Below are 16,870 nucleotides of genomic sequence, written 5' to 3'. Positions count from 1 at the left end.
ATGGCATGTAGGGTGTAAAAGTGAATGGATGTGGAAGGTTTCATGTTGTAAGGAGGGGTGGTCTGTCCTGAAACCATAGGGCCTCAGGYAGATACCACTGAGGGGGGTATTTGGGGGGAGGCTTCCTCTAGTCCTGGTAGGTGCAGTGGGCTCTTCATCAGCTACTTACATCCCCGGAGCTGGGTCTAGGCAGAGGGAGGGTGTGGGGGTGGACGGGGAAGTGAGAGCCCCCCCTCTCTGACCGGTGGTGGGCCGGGGAGGCGGAATGACTGCTGGTGGGGGATGTTGGGGTGTGAAGACCCAGCTCAGGAACACTGCTGTATTTGGGTGGGCGACCTGGGTGAGATGAGACACGACAAAACAAAACAAAAACAAAAGAAAGGAAAATGGGAGAACAAAATAAAAAAANGTGCAGAAGTCCTCATGGATGTCTCCCTGTCAGGAAGAATTGCATCAATCAGTATTGTGGCCACTACGCCCAACCGATCATACCTGGATATGTGGGACTAGAGGAGAGGGAGTCGAACTTCACTGAATGACACCTGTCCAATCTGACTGTGCTTTCAAACTATCCACATTGTAATTGTGTTTGTGGGCACTGGGTGTTGTTCACACTCCCCAGTTTTCACTGGATGACCGCGAGTAATGTTGCTGGTCAAGGTACCCTACCAAACCCCAAACACCACTGTCAACAGCACTGATGTGTGATGCGTTGATCCAAACATCCTCAGCCAAAGGAGGGAGGGACTTTTRGCTTTGTAAGCTTATGGACACCAGGACACACATAGATTGTCACACATYAATGAATGATGGATGTAATGGCATGTAGGGTGTAAAAGTGAATGGATGTGGAAGGTTTCATGTTGTAAGGAGGTATGGTCTGTCCTGAAACCATAGGGCCTCAGGGAGATACCACTGAGGGGGGATTTGGGGGGAGGCTTCCTCTAGTCCTGGTAGGTGCAGTGGGCTCTTCATCAGCTACTTACATCCCCGGAGTTGGGGCTAGGCAGAGGGAGGGTGTGGGGGTGGACGGGGAAGTGAGAGCCCCCCCTCTCTGGCCGATGGTGGGCCGGGGAGGCGGAATGACTGCTGGTGGGGGATGTTGGGGTGTGAAGACCCAGCTCAGGAACACTGCTGTATTTGGGTGGGCGACCTGGGTGAGATGAGACACGACAAAACAAAACAAAAACAAAAGAAAGGAAAATGGGAGAACAAAATAAAAAAAACATTCTCATGACATACCTGTGACAAGGGGTCCTCATTGGCTAGCGCATAAGGAAGAGGAAGAGGAGGAGCACAGACAGAAGCGTTAGTACACAGCGAGGGGGAACAACATGAAGTTGGGTCAAGAGGAAGGGTGAGCTGGGCAAAGCTGACAGTTAATTAGACAGTAGTTCGGAGAACAAAAAGCTGACAGTTAATTAGACAGTAGTTCGGAGAACAAAAAGCTGACAGTTAATTAGACAGTGGTTCCGAGAACAAAGCAGGTCAAAGCAAGATATAAGCCACATCGTATCGACCCGCAGAGCAGAACATTGTTGAAACAAATGTCAAATCTAATTATGTCAGCTATTATCAACATTATTTCAATGTACTATTTGAAACAATAGGTCAAATACAGCTACATTCAACATTGTCAGTCAGAACGTGGGAAGCAAATGCTTGGTTCATATGAGGATCAATACTCCTACATTTTCTACTCACAAAACCGCAATGTACCACTAAACCTGTCACATAACAGGCCTCTTAAGTCTGTTACAAACAAATTAGCAGTGAGATCTGACTTGGCATGCCATACTAGCCTGAAATCCTTAACCTGTTTTTGTTAACATTCCACTCCATATACTCCGTGTCATGCTAAACATGACAAGGAGTGGCAAGGTCTGGAATGATAACTGAAACAGACTGGTACCCAGGCTAATGCCATACCCATAGCATTCAGACAGAGACATGGCTCAAATCCACATGGGGTTTTGCTTGGTGGAGTCCTGGGGTGAGCACATACAGTATAGGCAGAGCAGAGCTGTGAGGCCATCCTCAACAATACATTCAGAGCAGGGTGGGTTGGGAAGGRATCTTAATGAGAGGGCAAAGAGAGCTGGTTAAGTAGCATGAATTACTGACAGGGCAAAAAGCACAGAGTCAAGTGGCATTAAAGCGGGAAATGCAAGGCAAAGAAAGAGCCAGCTACATTGCATTAGCATGACAGCGCAACCAAAATAGCTACCACAGTAAGTCTGTGATGGGACAGCATCACAGTACAACAAAATGCTGTAAACTAGTCTCCACAGTTATGAGATATGACAGCATAGCCTTCCWCCTGGTATTTGGGAGGCAGGCGTGCGGTCCAATTGACATGGTGTTAACAAGGGTACAAGGTGGGACTCTCCARACAACCCTGAGGAGCTAGGTGTTTCCATAACCTGACAAGAGATTCATACTGACCTCTCTTCCTGGTGCCTTGGTGTAGAGGAGTGTTCAYGTATGTGACGCCGTTCTTCTTACGCTGTAAATATAGGTTGCGTTTACTACTTGGGTAGGGTTCTCTCACAGCAGAGCTAGAACGGGTACAGRATGYGGTCGGTTCCATTTCAATTCCAGTCAATTCAGAAAGTAAACCAAATTCCCATTCCAAATTTTACCCATGGAAGAGAATTTGAATCGGAATATCAATGTACTTCCTGAATTGACTGGAATTTAAATGGAATTMAGCCCAACCCTGACAGTATCATCGTAATGCCATAATAATAAGCTGAGTGGTCTATATACTGTACCTCCGGCTCAAACACTGCTCCACTGTACACCGGGTTTGCTGTCGTTCTCCGCTTGCGCTCCTGCCTCCGACTCTGGATCTCTGCACAGGTATAAAATAGACCAGGTCTGTATGGACTATGGACATATCTAATGTTACATTGTCCTCATGCAAGTTCAGACATTATTGTAAAAAAACGTATACAGAACAGGGTGGGGGTGCTATGAAAAAGCCAAGCTCCATTTGGGTCTCCCAACCTTCCAGATGGTCGTATGTCACAAGTCCCAAGGACACCATGAAGGCAAGTTTCTGTGGGAGAGAACAAGAAATCAAATGTTCATTCAAACGTGCCAGAAAACCAGATTGACCCACAAAAGCTGACCATATACTTTTATTTTCTTGTTTTCATCTGTGTATCTGTGTATAACCACCTGGGGGTTGTCCTCTCTCTTGTTCCTCAGCAGGGGTGGAGGGGTGCCTCTAGCGGTGTGTGAGGGGGAGGAGGGCGCACTGGCCAATGTCTTCGGCTCTGTAACACCCCGAGCTTTAACAGTCTGGAGGACGGAAGTGACAGAGTTAGCCGCACACTTCAAGAGTCACAGTCCCTCCACGGTGGGTGCTACGTCCCTTCATGAGAGACCTCTCTCTCTCGACGAGAAAAACACACATTTTAAAACACACAGCAAACCAGGACAGAGGGATGTGATAACCTTGCTTATGGAGGTGGAGGACTCTCTATTCATTAATGTTATTGAGAGGTTATTGGGATGTCTTCCAATATGTCACTGTATCTAAGAATTCACTCTCTGGAAGAGAGTTGTGGCAGCCGCTCAAGTACCTATCCATGCACATCAACAAAGCAGGGTGCCTATGCAGACCAAATTGAGTTAAGTAAGAAGCCTGTGATGAACACAAAACAGCAAGGCTAACAGCTGCGTGCTTCRTGGTTAAACAGCAATGAAAATGGTAATCCTACTACCGAAGGCCCTACTCAAAATATTACCTGGAAGCTAATAAGATTTCATTTGATTGGATCCTTTGAGATAAAAGTAATTAAGAGAAATCAAGTTCGCCCGCCCCCTCTTCGTTCCCCCCCCCTGCTCTCACCTTGGTGTCAGGGCTGAGGCTTCTGATCTGAAGGGTCTGATGTGTTGCCAGGGGGGTGATGGCTGTAATGGTGGCTGGCGAGGTGATGACGATGCCAGTCAGCTGGGCAGAGGGCAGGGTCTTGGTGATGCTGGCGCAGGGCTGGCCGTTTAGAACGCGTACCTGGTGGATGGGCCCGGTGGTGGAGGTCAGCTTGGTGGTCAACATGACAGGCCGCTGGAGGAGCTGAGGGGCAGCCAGCATGGGAGGAGGGGGCGCAGGGGCGATTGGCACCGTGGAAGTGGGCGTAGGTGTGGCTGGGTTTGGTCGGACCTGGTCCGCAATATAGACAGGAGGATAGTGAGTATACAGCATGTAAGGGCCAATGCCTTTTAAACAGCAGGAAAAAGTGCATATCAATTACACAGCTTTGTCATTAACCCTCMGTAATSAACACACAAAGCAGCAACAACAGAGGACATGCCACATTCACAACAAAGGTTAGCAGGAGTTGGGCTGGCCCTGGGCAGGTAGATTGAAGGAACAGCCAAAGCACGTGGTAAGGAACAACACTGCTGACATAGATAGTGAAGCCAGGTAGTTAGCAAGGGGTTACGAAAATGCCACGGAAACAGGTCTTGGGCCAAGCCATCAGTCCTGGTCAAAAAGCATATGAATGCAGGAACACACATCACAAAAGGACACAAGACAAACACAACKAATTTAAAAGAACTMGCTCCACCAGTCCCCTCCAGTAMAATCCCTATTCAGACCTCTGAATAGAAAAAGATTGTAGCCTGGTAGGCTATGCAATCAAACTGCCTCAAATTGAGTACATTTGATGTTACATGATGTCAGATGATACCAAATGAATTGCAAGCTTAGAAGCTGGTCATTCTAGGACTGATATCCAGTCTAAACGCCCCCTGTTAGTGTTACTGGAGAGAGGCTGCGGGGTGAGGGGAGGGGAGATCCATGTGGACGAACCTGCGGTACAAAGGTAGGTCGAGGCATCAGTCTAGGTGGAGGGATAAACTGAGGAACTTTGATAGGCTGGGCAGTGGCCTGCACCTGTGACGAAACCATCCGTTTACACACGTTAGAGAATGTGAAAACGCACAGCTGTGCAGTCTCAACGAGATAGACCATGAGAGCACACTCATAAACGTACAATTCACACAGTGGAGAGAAATAGGTTCTTTATGAAATCTGCATTTACAGACACCCCTGCAACGACACAGAAAAGGGCGACACATTATACTTATGTAAAGAAGACAGCAACCCCATCGGTGCCCTGTGATTTAAAATGTTTGTTTACAAATCAGACATATACTATTAACACAATCAGGACTTCAGGGACAGTTCAGTGTAAATMKATTTTATGTGCAGACAATGAAGCTGAGTGAGTGACATGTGGGACATACAGTTTACTTACAACAATAGTGTTCTTGGAGACTATCCGAACAGGCTCCATTCCCTGATTGGTCAACTTGCTGGATGTCTGAAGGTTGATAGGTGCACTCAGTGAGTCAGGSTGACCTATGCTGGCCTTGGGCGTGTTGCTGATGGCTGTGACCTTGGCGACGGAGGGTCGCGGCGTCACGGCGGAAGCAGGCATGGTAGCGGTGGCAGCTTTCAGTACCAGAGGTAGAGTCTTAGTGGCGATGCCCGGGGTGATCGTCATCGTGTTCTGCCCAGGAGAGAAGATAAGTTGAATACGGGGCTACCCTTCAACAACACATACCAACATATTACTATTACAGCTGTGTGTGTGTGCGTGTGTGTGTGTGTGTGTGTGTGTGTGTGTGTGTGTGAGAGCAAGTACCTGTGGCGTGCTCAGTTTGTCAGGCGAGGGCAGGGAGGGTGGGGTGTGGAGGTTAGGCAGGGCAGAGGCTTTCCCATCAGGCTGCACTGGGTGCTGGGGCTGCTGATGGGCCTGGACCTCCGGATGATCCTGTTTAACCAGCAGCTCTTTCCTCAGCTGCTCCACCACCTTCTTCTGCAAGACAGAGGAGGAGACAGACAGATTTAAGTCGACAGAAGGAATTCAGTTTTCATACGGATTGTGCTGTGCTAGAGAGGTACATACATAATGGTGACTCAAACAAAACTGTCCAGTGCCAGAATATCAAAAGCACAAAACAAAGGAAAAAGAGACAAGCAACTGTCCTTGACAAATGTTATTCTTTACCTCATACAAACCCAATTCCCTCTGTTGCCGACTCAGTCATTTTCATTTTTTTTTGGATCATAGGCAATAAAAAGGCACTGTTTGCTTAAACGTAACAGAAATGCTTTCTGCTTAAGGCAGAAGGAGGTGGTGAGGTAAATGGGAACAGAAAGAGTGAGAAGAGAGAGGAACAGCATCTGCCTCAGGTTCAATTCACACCGAAAATAGATCAAATGACCAAAAAAAATGGCCACATCGCGCACTGAACCAAAGCAATGGTGGAATCCAAACTGTGTACATTATCCAGTTGATTGTTGAACAACAAAAAACTATGTTCCATGTATCCACATTTTTATTCTGACTAGAGAACTTATTAAAATTACATGAGGATTCGTTTCACACGCATGTAGGCCTAAATCCGGTTAGATATAAATGCAAGAATCGCCCTCACTGGGGAATACCAGGAAGTGCCCTGGATACTTCTAGCTATCCCTTTGCTATTGCAAAAAAAAGGCACAGATTTAGTATTATATGTTTATATAGTAACCACAACCAACTACCACAGCTAAACATTACCAGAAAGTCAATGAGGATGAACAATCATTTTAGCCTCCTGCAGAACCAGTGCTGAAATTCAGCTTGGAATTTGGTCCAATAAAATACAGCCTGAAACTGTTATACTCACACTGTGACAAAGACACACAAGGCTCACCCCCCCACATGCTTCCAGTTTGACAGCAAGCAAAGTGGCAGGTGTCCCAGATTCCCCCTGGCTACAGCACACAGGACACCTACCCCAGTCATGAGCAGCCTGCTTCTAGGCAAATCATCTGTTCCATCCCCCAACAACAGGTTTATACTGGTTCTGACACAGCAAGTCACAAACATTCTCAATTATCTGCAACCTTACCCACACAGTGAGCATCAATCCTTTTCTGGTAGGCTCATAGAATGCTTTACGGTTTCTAATTATTTCCTGCATTCCTTTATGCCCAGAGAGCTAATTGCAGAACCTTGCACACGCACACACTCACACACACACACGCACTCCCTCAGATTAACACACATGCATAAACACACATTCACAAACAGTTTACAGTTGCCAATTGGCCTGGCTTCAGACTAGTTTGCATTGACTCTGGCACTGCCACTGCCACTGCCTCTCGCGGGCCAGCCAGGAGATAGGAGAGGACACATATGATGAAGTCAGCACAATGAGACGCAGTTCATTCTCCCCTCACATTCACTCCATTGACGTATGCAGCGAAAGCGCTCTCTCTCTCTGCTGCCTGCGTCTGATAAGACGGAACAGAGTCTGACCACTCTAGTTCACCTCTGTCCATTCACTCACACTCACTGCAGTGAAAAGTGAGCCAATGTCCTCTCGGAAGCTATATGGGCAGGCTGAGCCAAACTTCTTGGAGAGTGCTGCATCTGAACAAAGGGTAACTGACTGTCTATGTAAATTCTGTCAGAGCAAGCAAAAACACCCAACTGTAGCTTCGCAAGGAAAATATAACCGTGAATGAATAAATATAAATCCCAATCATGTATATTATTTCTTACCTTTTATCTGACTTCGTACAGTATTGATCATGCTCTTTTATTATTTTTTTTCTCCCCAATTTCGTGGTATCCAATTGTTAGTAGTTACTGTCTCATCGCTACAACTCCCGTACGGGCTCGGGAGAGACGAAGGTRGAGAGCCATGCGTCCCCCGAAACACAACCCAACCAAGCCGCACTGCTTCTTAACACAGCGCGCATCCAACCCGGAAGCCAGCTGCACCAATGTGTCGGAGGAAACACCGTGCACCTAGCGACCTGGTCAGCYTGCACTGCGCCCGGCCCGCCACAGGAGTCGCTAGTGCGCGATGAGACAAGGATATCCCTACCGGCCAAACCCTCCCTAAGCCGGACGACGCTAGGCCAATTGTGCGTCACCCCATGGACCTCCCGGCCTGGGCTCGAACCCAGTCTCTGGTGTCACAGCCTTAGACCACTGCGCCACCCGGGAGGCCCCATCATGCTCTTTAAAAAATATATATTACTGGCATTGACAATTGTTATATTAATACAGCACTGTTGAGGAAAGAGCTTGCAAGTAAGCATTTCACTGTAATACCATTTAAACTTAATTTCATCCCCCATAGGAAAACAACCTTTATGTTTCTTTCTATTCATTGAAATCAAATCTTTTGTTGTTGTTGATCAAATCAAGCAGTAGTACAATATGGAACAGCCTATTTGGAAATAGATCTGACAAGTACCCACAAATGCTATCTGAGACCACATGAGAACTAGAGGTCGACCGATTAATCGGAATGGCCGATTAATTAGGCCCGATTTTAAGTTTTCATAACAATCGGCTAAATCGGCGTCCAAAATTACCAATTTACGATTGTTATGAAAACTTGAAAATCGGCCCTAATTAAAATCGGCCATTCCGATTTAGCCAAAACATATATTTTTTTACACCTTTATTTAACTAGGCAAGTCAGTTAAGAACACATTCTTATTTTCAATGACGGCCTAGGAACGGTGGGTTAACTGCCTTGTTCAGGGGCAGAACGGCAGATTTTTACCTTGTCAGCTCAAGGATTCAATCTTGCAACCTTACGGTTAACTAGTCCAACGCTCTAACCACCTGCCTCACGAGGAGCCCGCCTGTTACGCAGATCAGTAAGAAGCCAGTAAGTTGCTAGCTAGCATTAACGTATCTTATAAAAAACAATCAATCATAATCACTAGTTATAACTACACATGGTTGATGATAACTAGTTTATCTAGCGTGTCCTGCGTTGCATATAATCGATGCAGTGCACATTCGCGAAAAAGGACTGTCGTTGCTCCAATGTGTACCTAACCATAAACATCAATGCCTTTCTTAAAATCAATACACAGAAGTATATATTTTTAAACCTGCATATTTAGCTAAAAGAAATCCAGGTTAGCAGGCAATGTTAACCAGGTGAAATTGTGTCACTTCTCTTCTGTTCATTGCACGCAGAGTCAGAGTATATGCAACATTTGGGCCGCCTGGCTCATTCGAACTATTTGCCAGAATTTACGTAATTATGACATAACATTGAAGGTTGTGCAATGTAACAGGAATATTTAGACTTATGGATGCCACCCGTTAGATAAAATACGGAACGGTTCCGTATTTCACTGAAAGAATAAACGTTTTGTTTTCAAAATGATAGTTTCCGGATTCGACCATATTAATGACCTAATGCTCGTAATTCTGTGTGTTATGTTATAATTAAGTCTATGATTTGATAGAGCAGTCTGACTGAGCGATGGTAGGCACCAGCAGGCTCGTAAACATTCATTCAAACAGCACTTTTGTGCGTTTTGCCAGCAGCTCTTCGCAATGCTTCAAGCATTGCACTGTTTATGACTTCAAGCCTATCAACTCCCAAGATTAGGCTGGTGTAACCGATGTGAAATGGCTAGCTAGTTAGCGGGGTGCGCGCTAATAGCGTTTCAAACGTCACTCGCTCTGAGACTTGGAGTAGTTGGATCCCCTTGCTCTGCATGGGTAACGCTGCTTCGAGAGTGGCTGTGTCAATGTGTTCCTGGTTCGAGCCCAGGTAGCGGCGAGGAGAGGGATGGAAGCTATACTGTTACACTGGCAATACTAAAGTGCCTATAAGAACATCCAATAGTCAAAGGTATATGAAATACAAATCGTATAGAGAGAAATCGTCCTATAATTCTAACAACCTAAAACTTCTTACCTGGGAATATTGAAGACTCATGTTAAAAGGTACCACCAGCTTTCATATGTTCTCATGTTCTGAGCAAGGAACTTAAACGTTAGCTTTCTTACATGGCACATATTGCACTTTTACTTTCTTCTCCAACACTTTGTTTTTYCATTATTTAAACCAAATTGAACATGTTTCATTATTTATTTGAGGCTAAATTTATTTTATTGATGTATTATATTAAGTTAAAATAAGTGTTCATTCAGTATTGTTGTAATTGTCATTATTACAAATAAATAAATAAAAATCGMCCGACTTTGTTTGGTCCTCCAATAATCGGTATCGGCGTTGAAAAATCATAATCGGTCGACCTCTAATGAGAACTGCAAACATCATCAATAAAAAAAACAAACACAGGCGTGTCTGAGCAAAAAGGCCAACCTGTGCACATGAAATACACAGCTCCAGGGAAGAGCAATAAGCATGAGGTTTTTAGAAGTGCTGTGGTGAATGACTGCTGTGTTTGTGTGTTAGTTTAACAAGCGTGGATGTATCAGTACTAGCCAGTGACCTCCCCCTTCCATCCATGCAGTACATCTACCCTCGGATCTATAATCCCACCACTGCACACCTCTAATTTAATCTTTCATTGGGTTTGAGGTGAGGGTCCTGTCAGCTCTACAAGGTGATGCTGCTCTCATTCCCTTATCTCCTCTGCATCAGGCCTATTTAACTGTTTGCTACAGGCACTGCAGCTTTCCACCCCAAAATTAATCAAAAGATAGAGAAATATGTATGAAGGACTAACAAGTACTGTGGTCACAATACCAGAATTTTGACTTCAATACCGATACCAGGTTTAGTATTACTGACAGTTGTGGCTGCTTTGCGTGATGTATTGTTGTCTCTACCTTCTTGCCCTTTGTGCTGTTGTCTGTGCCCAACAATCTTTGTACCATGTTGTGCTGCTACCATGTTGTGCTGCTGCCATGCTGTGTTGTCATGTGTTGCTGCTATGCTATGTTGTTGTCTTAGGTTGAGCTATCTCTCTTGTCGTGTTGTGTGTTTTGTCCTATATTTTTATTTTTAATCCCCCGTCCCTGCTGGAGGCCTTTTGCCTTTTGGTAGGTATATTAGCTAGTCAAAGAATGGCACTTGACCCATACAGATAAACTCAGCTACTGCTCTGTTCAATTGTTGGGCATTTTTGTTAATAATTTTGTATTTTATTTGAACCTTTATTTAATTAGGCAAGTCAGTTAAGAACAAATTCTTATTTACAATGACAGCCTAGGAACCGTGGGTTAACTGCCTTGTTCAGGGGCAGAACGGCAGATTTTTACCTTGTCAGCTCGGGGATTCGATCTAGCAACCTTTTGGTTACTGGCCCAACGCTCTAACTACTAGGCTACCTGCCGTATTTTTTGAGTTCAATATAATTACATTTACAAAATACGTAAAGAAATTCTGAGACATCCATGTGTGCATTAATGAAACAATTATACAGTCAATTTGACCTTGTTTTTACCAGTCTAATTACAGAATGGCAATCGTTTATTTCAATGGTACATTTTTATTGATAAACTGGGTAAATCAAATGTAGCTTAGGCCTATCCACAATACAGGTGAATGCATATTCAATAGGAGTTTGTGCATGCATTGAGTTATTGAGCTTGTTTTTGACTGATTTCATGGGGCTACAGATGACAAAGAAAAAATCAGTTTCCCTTCCATTTGAGATAATAGCAGTCAGTTAACATTTACATTTACATTTAAGTCATTTAGCAGACGCTCTTATCCAGAGCGACTTACAAATTGGAAAGTTCATACATATTCATCCTGGTCCCCCCGTGGGGAATGAACCCACAACCCTGGCGTTGCAAGCGCCATGCTCTACCAACTGAGCCACACGGGACCGTTATATGCATTAATATGCATTAATATGACCTTTATGAATTATGAAGCCTTTATGTGCTTTATTGCATCAATTCTTCAAAATTGACAAAAAGTGACGTTAGCTGATGAAGATGATCTCATAGAACAAGACGTGTAAGTTCTCCTAAGCCTGCTTTTAACACAGACATTCTTTTCTGCGTTTATCCAAAACCCCTCGAAAAACGGCATTCATTTTCCCCATAGGCTCTGTCCAACGATCCATGGTGGAGATAGTGCCTCCAAAAAGACACCATTACTAATGCTCTCTATAGATAATCTTCGGGAGAGACGTGAGCGAGAGACCAAATAAGTGAATTAATCATGTTTCTGGTGGCAATCAGCTTGGAAAAACTGCATATTTTGCCTTATAGTTGCATATTATCACAAACAAAGTACTAGGGTAGTGAAATTATGTTCGCTTTAGCTGTTAGCTAGCAAGGAAATGTTGCTTACAAAGCTGGAAGCTACCAGTATCTTCTTCCATTGTAAAGTGTTCTAGCCTGTAATGGACTAGCCCGTTTTGCAAACAGTAATGAACAGTTTCAACATTTCTACATGCCGTGTCGCATTATTCAAGTCTGTTAACTTCTGCGCAGCATGAGTGGGAGCTAACATGAGGCAGCCCAGACTCCCAGTACAGGCTAATGAGTAAGTGGAGAAGGCAGGGTGCGTGCTATAATACAGGGTCGGCTGCGCTGATAGACAGGCTTGATTCATGACACACATTTGACAGAAGTACTGAAAAGAGCACAAATTCTAGTACCGAACCGTTCTTAATGTTACAGTATCGAATAAGTACTGACGTTTAAGTATACCGTGCAACACTTCTAATAAGCACTAAAGGGTCAACATTGGAATTTCATAATCTGCACAGTGCACTCCTGTTAAGCCTTGAGGACTGATGCAGTGATTGCGCTTATTCTTTGTGGTTTAACTAATGATTTCGTTTTAAAATCAGCCTTTTACTGTCCGCTTATTATGGGAATTCTAATTAGATGATCGTGTAAAGGACTCTACATTAATTGCATTCTTTTTAAAAAGTCAGTGTAATGCTTTAGCTTTGATTTGGCAAGGTCAGTGATGCATATGCATGAGCTGCCCTTTAGTGCTCCACAAAGAAGAATTGGGCACAAGCTTTCTCTCCTGTTATTGCCATCAGCTACATTGAGTTGATGGACAAATAACTTTCTATGCCACACATGCACACACACACACATGCAAGCACACACAAATAAACAAACAAGCAAGCGAGTACACACACACACACACACACACACACACACACACACACACACACACACACACACAGAGCTGCCATGGTGAGACAGGTTTCATCAGAGACTACCCTCATGATTCTGACAGTTGTCCTTCTCAGACAACAGCTATCAGCTGCTAAGGTCTTGGGACATCTTGGGCTAATGCAAGACATCTTGTATCATCCTCAAATTTTCCACATCTCTTACTCCACATACAGCTACAGTATGTGAACTATTGTCCTGTAACTACTGTAATTTTAATGTACCTCATCTTTTAGCATAACCATTCAGTATTCTCTGATGCTCAGTAATAGCTAGACAAAGCTGACAGCTTTTCAGAGACCTTTTTCACACCTTGATAAGTTTCAGTATATGGTAGGTCAGCCAGTTGCATTTCCTTTTGGGGTCTCCCTAGTGATGGAATGCTTTTTGTTGAGAGAACACAGCACAGCCCAGTAGGATACGTTAAGAAACCTGCACAGGCAGAGATGACCTCCAGAGGGCACAATATGGTCACAGGTGTTAATGAACAGTGTCTTACAGCCTCTAAAGACTGAAATCAAAGTGTTTACTTATTTGATGGGGGACACTGTTTATCAGTTGTATGTACAGAAAATGTGGTCAAGGCTTAAATGATCAATTCTGAATAAATGAGAAGTCAAAAAACCTGAACCTCTCAAATACCAAAACAAGAATGGACAATTACATACAGTAAAATATTACACACAATGAGTCTGATGTACATTCTTAAAATAATTTGTTGAGAGACCATAGCAACAATTCCTTTCCAGTTATAGATTTAAACCACAAGCAAGTCATCTCCAGATGCTTGTTGGAGTGTGCGGAGGCCTTGGAGAAAGCCCTGTGTGTCTGCTGAAGTGCTGACTTGGCTGCTGAACATACGGCGCAAAGCAGTGGTTGGCTAATCAAAGGCCCAGTGCTCACTCAGCAGGCACAGCAGGGCGCCCTATAACTGTCCCACCTCCCACTTTCTCTGGGAGGGTCTGTAGTTCACAAATTTTACATGGTGGAAAGTCCAAAGGCTGCCTGCCGGGAGAAAAAAATCTGAACCAATGCTCTGCTAAAATGGTCTTCAGTCTCTGGCTTCACAGCATCAGCTGTTTCCTCGGCAAGCTTTCCTCAGGGAGTGTCAAAACCCATAGCGCATGTTTTCTTTGCTTCATCTGCATTGCCGTAATTCAGGCATTTATTAGGTGACATTGTCAGACCTCGTTGTCATAAGTCCCCTACTACACGTCGATCACTCACTGGGATCTCTACTGTGCGAGTGACAGGCAAGGGTAAATGGCACTTCATCACACGGCCTTCGATGGCCATCCCCCTGTCAATGAGGACAGAATGCCTTCATTTGAAATGGGAGGGGAAGCAGTGACTCACAGATGAGGTTGACTTTATAAAAGCACAAGTTCCTCTATTTCCCCCATCTCATCTCAGGGGAGGGATATAACAGATGGAATTAAGGGGTACACTCTGTTCAGACCCACTCCTCCTCATCATGTCATGCCGTARCATGGAAACCATGTACAGCAGACCTGGGTCAAATACTGTACATATGGCATATACAGTGGTAAGAAAAAGTATGTGAACCCTTTGGAAATACCTGGATTTCTGCATAAATTGGGCATAAAARTTGATCTGATCTTCACCTAGGTCACAACAATAGACAAACACAGTCTGCTTAAACTAATAACACACAAACAATTATACGTTTTCATGTCTTTATTGATCACACTGTGTAAACATTCAACATTCACAGTGCAGCAATAACCTCAAAGAAATGTTTTCTGTAGTTGCGGATCAGACCTGCACAACGTTCAGAAGGAATTTTGGACCATTCTTCTTTACAAAACGGTTTCAGTTCAGCAATATTCTTGGGATGTCTGGTGTGAACTGCTCTCTTGAGGTCATGCCACAGCATCTCAATCGGGTTGAGGTCAGGACTCTGACTGGGCCACTCCAGAAGGCATATTTAGTTCTGTTGAAGCCATTCTGTTGTTGATTTACTTCTGTGTTTTGGGTCGTTGTCCTGTTCCATCACCCAACTTCTGTTGAGCTTCAATTGGCGGACAGATAGCCAAACATTCTCCTTCAAAATGTCTTGATAAACTGGGGAATTCATTTTTCCGTCGATGATAGCAAGCTGTCCAGGCCCCAAGGCAGCCTTAAACCATGATGCTCCCTCCACCATACTTTACAGTTGGGATGAGGTTTTGATGTTGGTGTGCTGCGCCTTTTTTTCTCCACACATAGTGTTGTGTGTTCCTTCCAAACAACTCAAATGTAGTTTCATCTGTCCACAGAATATTTTGCCAGTAYCGCTGTGGAACATCCAGGTGCACTTTTGCAAACTTCCGACGTGCAGTCATGGACAGCAGTGGCTTCTTCCGTGGTCCTCCCATGAACACCTTTCTTGTTTAGTGTTTTACGTATCGTCGACTCGTCAACAGAGATGTTAGCTTGTTCAAGAGATTTTTGTAAGCCTTTAGCTGACACTCTAGGATTCTTCTTAACCTCATTGAGCAATCTGTGCTGTGCTCTTGTAGTTATCTTTGTAGCACGGCCACTCCTAGGGAGATTAGCAACACTGCTGAACTTTCTCCATTTATAGACAATTTCTTTTACCGTGGACTGATGAACATCGCTTTTAGAGATACTTTTGCAAGTCAACAAWTCTTAATCTTAGGTCTTCTGAGATCTCTTTTYTCCAAGGCATGGTTCACATCAGGCAATGTTTCTTGTGAATAGCAAATTTTGTGAGTGTTTTTTATAGGGCAAGGCAGCTCTATACAACATCTCCAATCTCGTCTCATTGATTGGACTCCAGGTTAGCTGACTCCTGGCTCCAATTAGCTTTTGGAGAAGTCATTAGCCTAGGGGTTCACATACTTTTTCCAACCTACACTGTGAATGTTTAAATGATGTATTCAATATAGACAAGAAAAATACAATAATTTGTGTGTTATTAGTTTAAGCACACTACGTTTGTCTGTTGTTGTGACTTAGATGAAGATCAGATCAAATTTGATGACCAATTTATGCAGAAATCCAGGTAATTCCAAAAGGTTCACATACTTTTTCTTGCCACTGTATAATGAACAAAAATATAAACGAGCCAGGCCCAGCCAATCACACTGAGTTTTACCGGACAAAAGGGCTTTATTACGGAAAGAAATACTTCTCAGTTTAATCAGCTGTCAGGTCTCAGGTGATCTCCTGGGCTGGAGTGGTTACACATGGTCTGCGGTTGTGAGACCGGTTGGACGTACTGCCATATTCTCTACAATGACGTTGGGGTCGGTTTATGGTAGAGAAATTAACCTTAAATTCTCTGGCAACAGCTCTGCTGGACATTCCTGCAGTCAGCATGCCAATTGCACGCTCCCTCAAAATTGAGACATATGCGGAATTGTGTTGTGTGCCTTTTATTGTCCCCAGCACAAGGTGCACCTGTGTAATGACCATGCTGTTTAATCAGCTTCTTTATATGCCACACCTTTCAGGTGGATGGAGTTTCTTGGCAAAGGAGAAACACTCACTCACAGGGATGTAAACAAATTTGTGCACAACATTTGAGAGAACTAAGCTTTGTGTGTATAGAACATTTCTGGGATCTTTTATTTCAGCTCAGGAAACATGGGACCAACACTTTACATGTTGCGTTTATATTTTTGTTCAGTATACTTTTAAAATGACTAACCTGCGCTTTATTGAATTTTTCCGGTACAAAGGAAAACCAATGGAATAGTCCAAAAGTGCAAACACTTGATTTACCTTATATTGACAATGACCCTGGAACTGACCCTGTACATAGCTTACTTACATTCTTCTTAATTCTATTTTTTTTGTTCTACTTACTTTTTAAAATTATAGTACTACTGATATTGATTACTGCATCGTTGTGAAAGAGAAGGCAAGAAAAGCATTTCACTGTACTTGGG

General features: G+C 43.9%; 1 protein-coding gene across 7 annotated transcripts in view; it reads right to left on the bottom strand.

Annotated features, from left to right (window-relative positions):
- The window catches only part of phf21aa (PHD finger protein 21Aa), a 46,494-nt gene that overhangs the window by 6,692 nt on the left and 22,932 nt on the right, over positions 1-16,870 (bottom strand). For 5 of the 7 annotated variants that reach the window (XM_024001614.2, XM_070447254.1, XM_024001620.2 and 2 more), the window contains 9 exons: positions 5,664-5,837; positions 5,274-5,528; positions 4,826-4,909; positions 3,860-4,171; positions 3,184-3,306; positions 3,010-3,061; positions 2,775-2,854; positions 2,446-2,506; positions 987-1,153 (listed from right to left, as the gene is read on the bottom strand). In XM_024001614.2, the coding sequence (XP_023857382.1) occupies positions 987-1,153; positions 2,446-2,506; positions 2,775-2,854; positions 3,010-3,061; positions 3,184-3,306; positions 3,860-4,171; positions 4,826-4,909; positions 5,274-5,528; positions 5,664-5,837 (1,308 nt within the window). Of the gene's footprint in view, positions 1-986; positions 1,154-1,242; positions 1,266-2,445; positions 2,507-2,774; positions 2,855-3,009; positions 3,062-3,183; positions 3,307-3,859; positions 4,172-4,825; positions 4,910-5,273; positions 5,529-5,663; positions 5,838-16,870 lie in introns of all 7 variants that reach the window. The other 2 variants (XM_024001621.2, XM_024001617.2) reach the window with 2 other exon arrangements.

The sequence above is a fragment of the Salvelinus sp. IW2-2015 genome, linkage group LG15, assembly GCF_002910315.2.
Source record: "Salvelinus sp. IW2-2015 linkage group LG15, ASM291031v2, whole genome shotgun sequence".
NCBI classification, from domain to species: domain Eukaryota; kingdom Metazoa; phylum Chordata; class Actinopteri; order Salmoniformes; family Salmonidae; genus Salvelinus; species Salvelinus sp. IW2-2015.
Note: the sequence above shows the minus strand (reverse complement) of the source record. Positions and strands in the feature narration are given on the sequence as shown.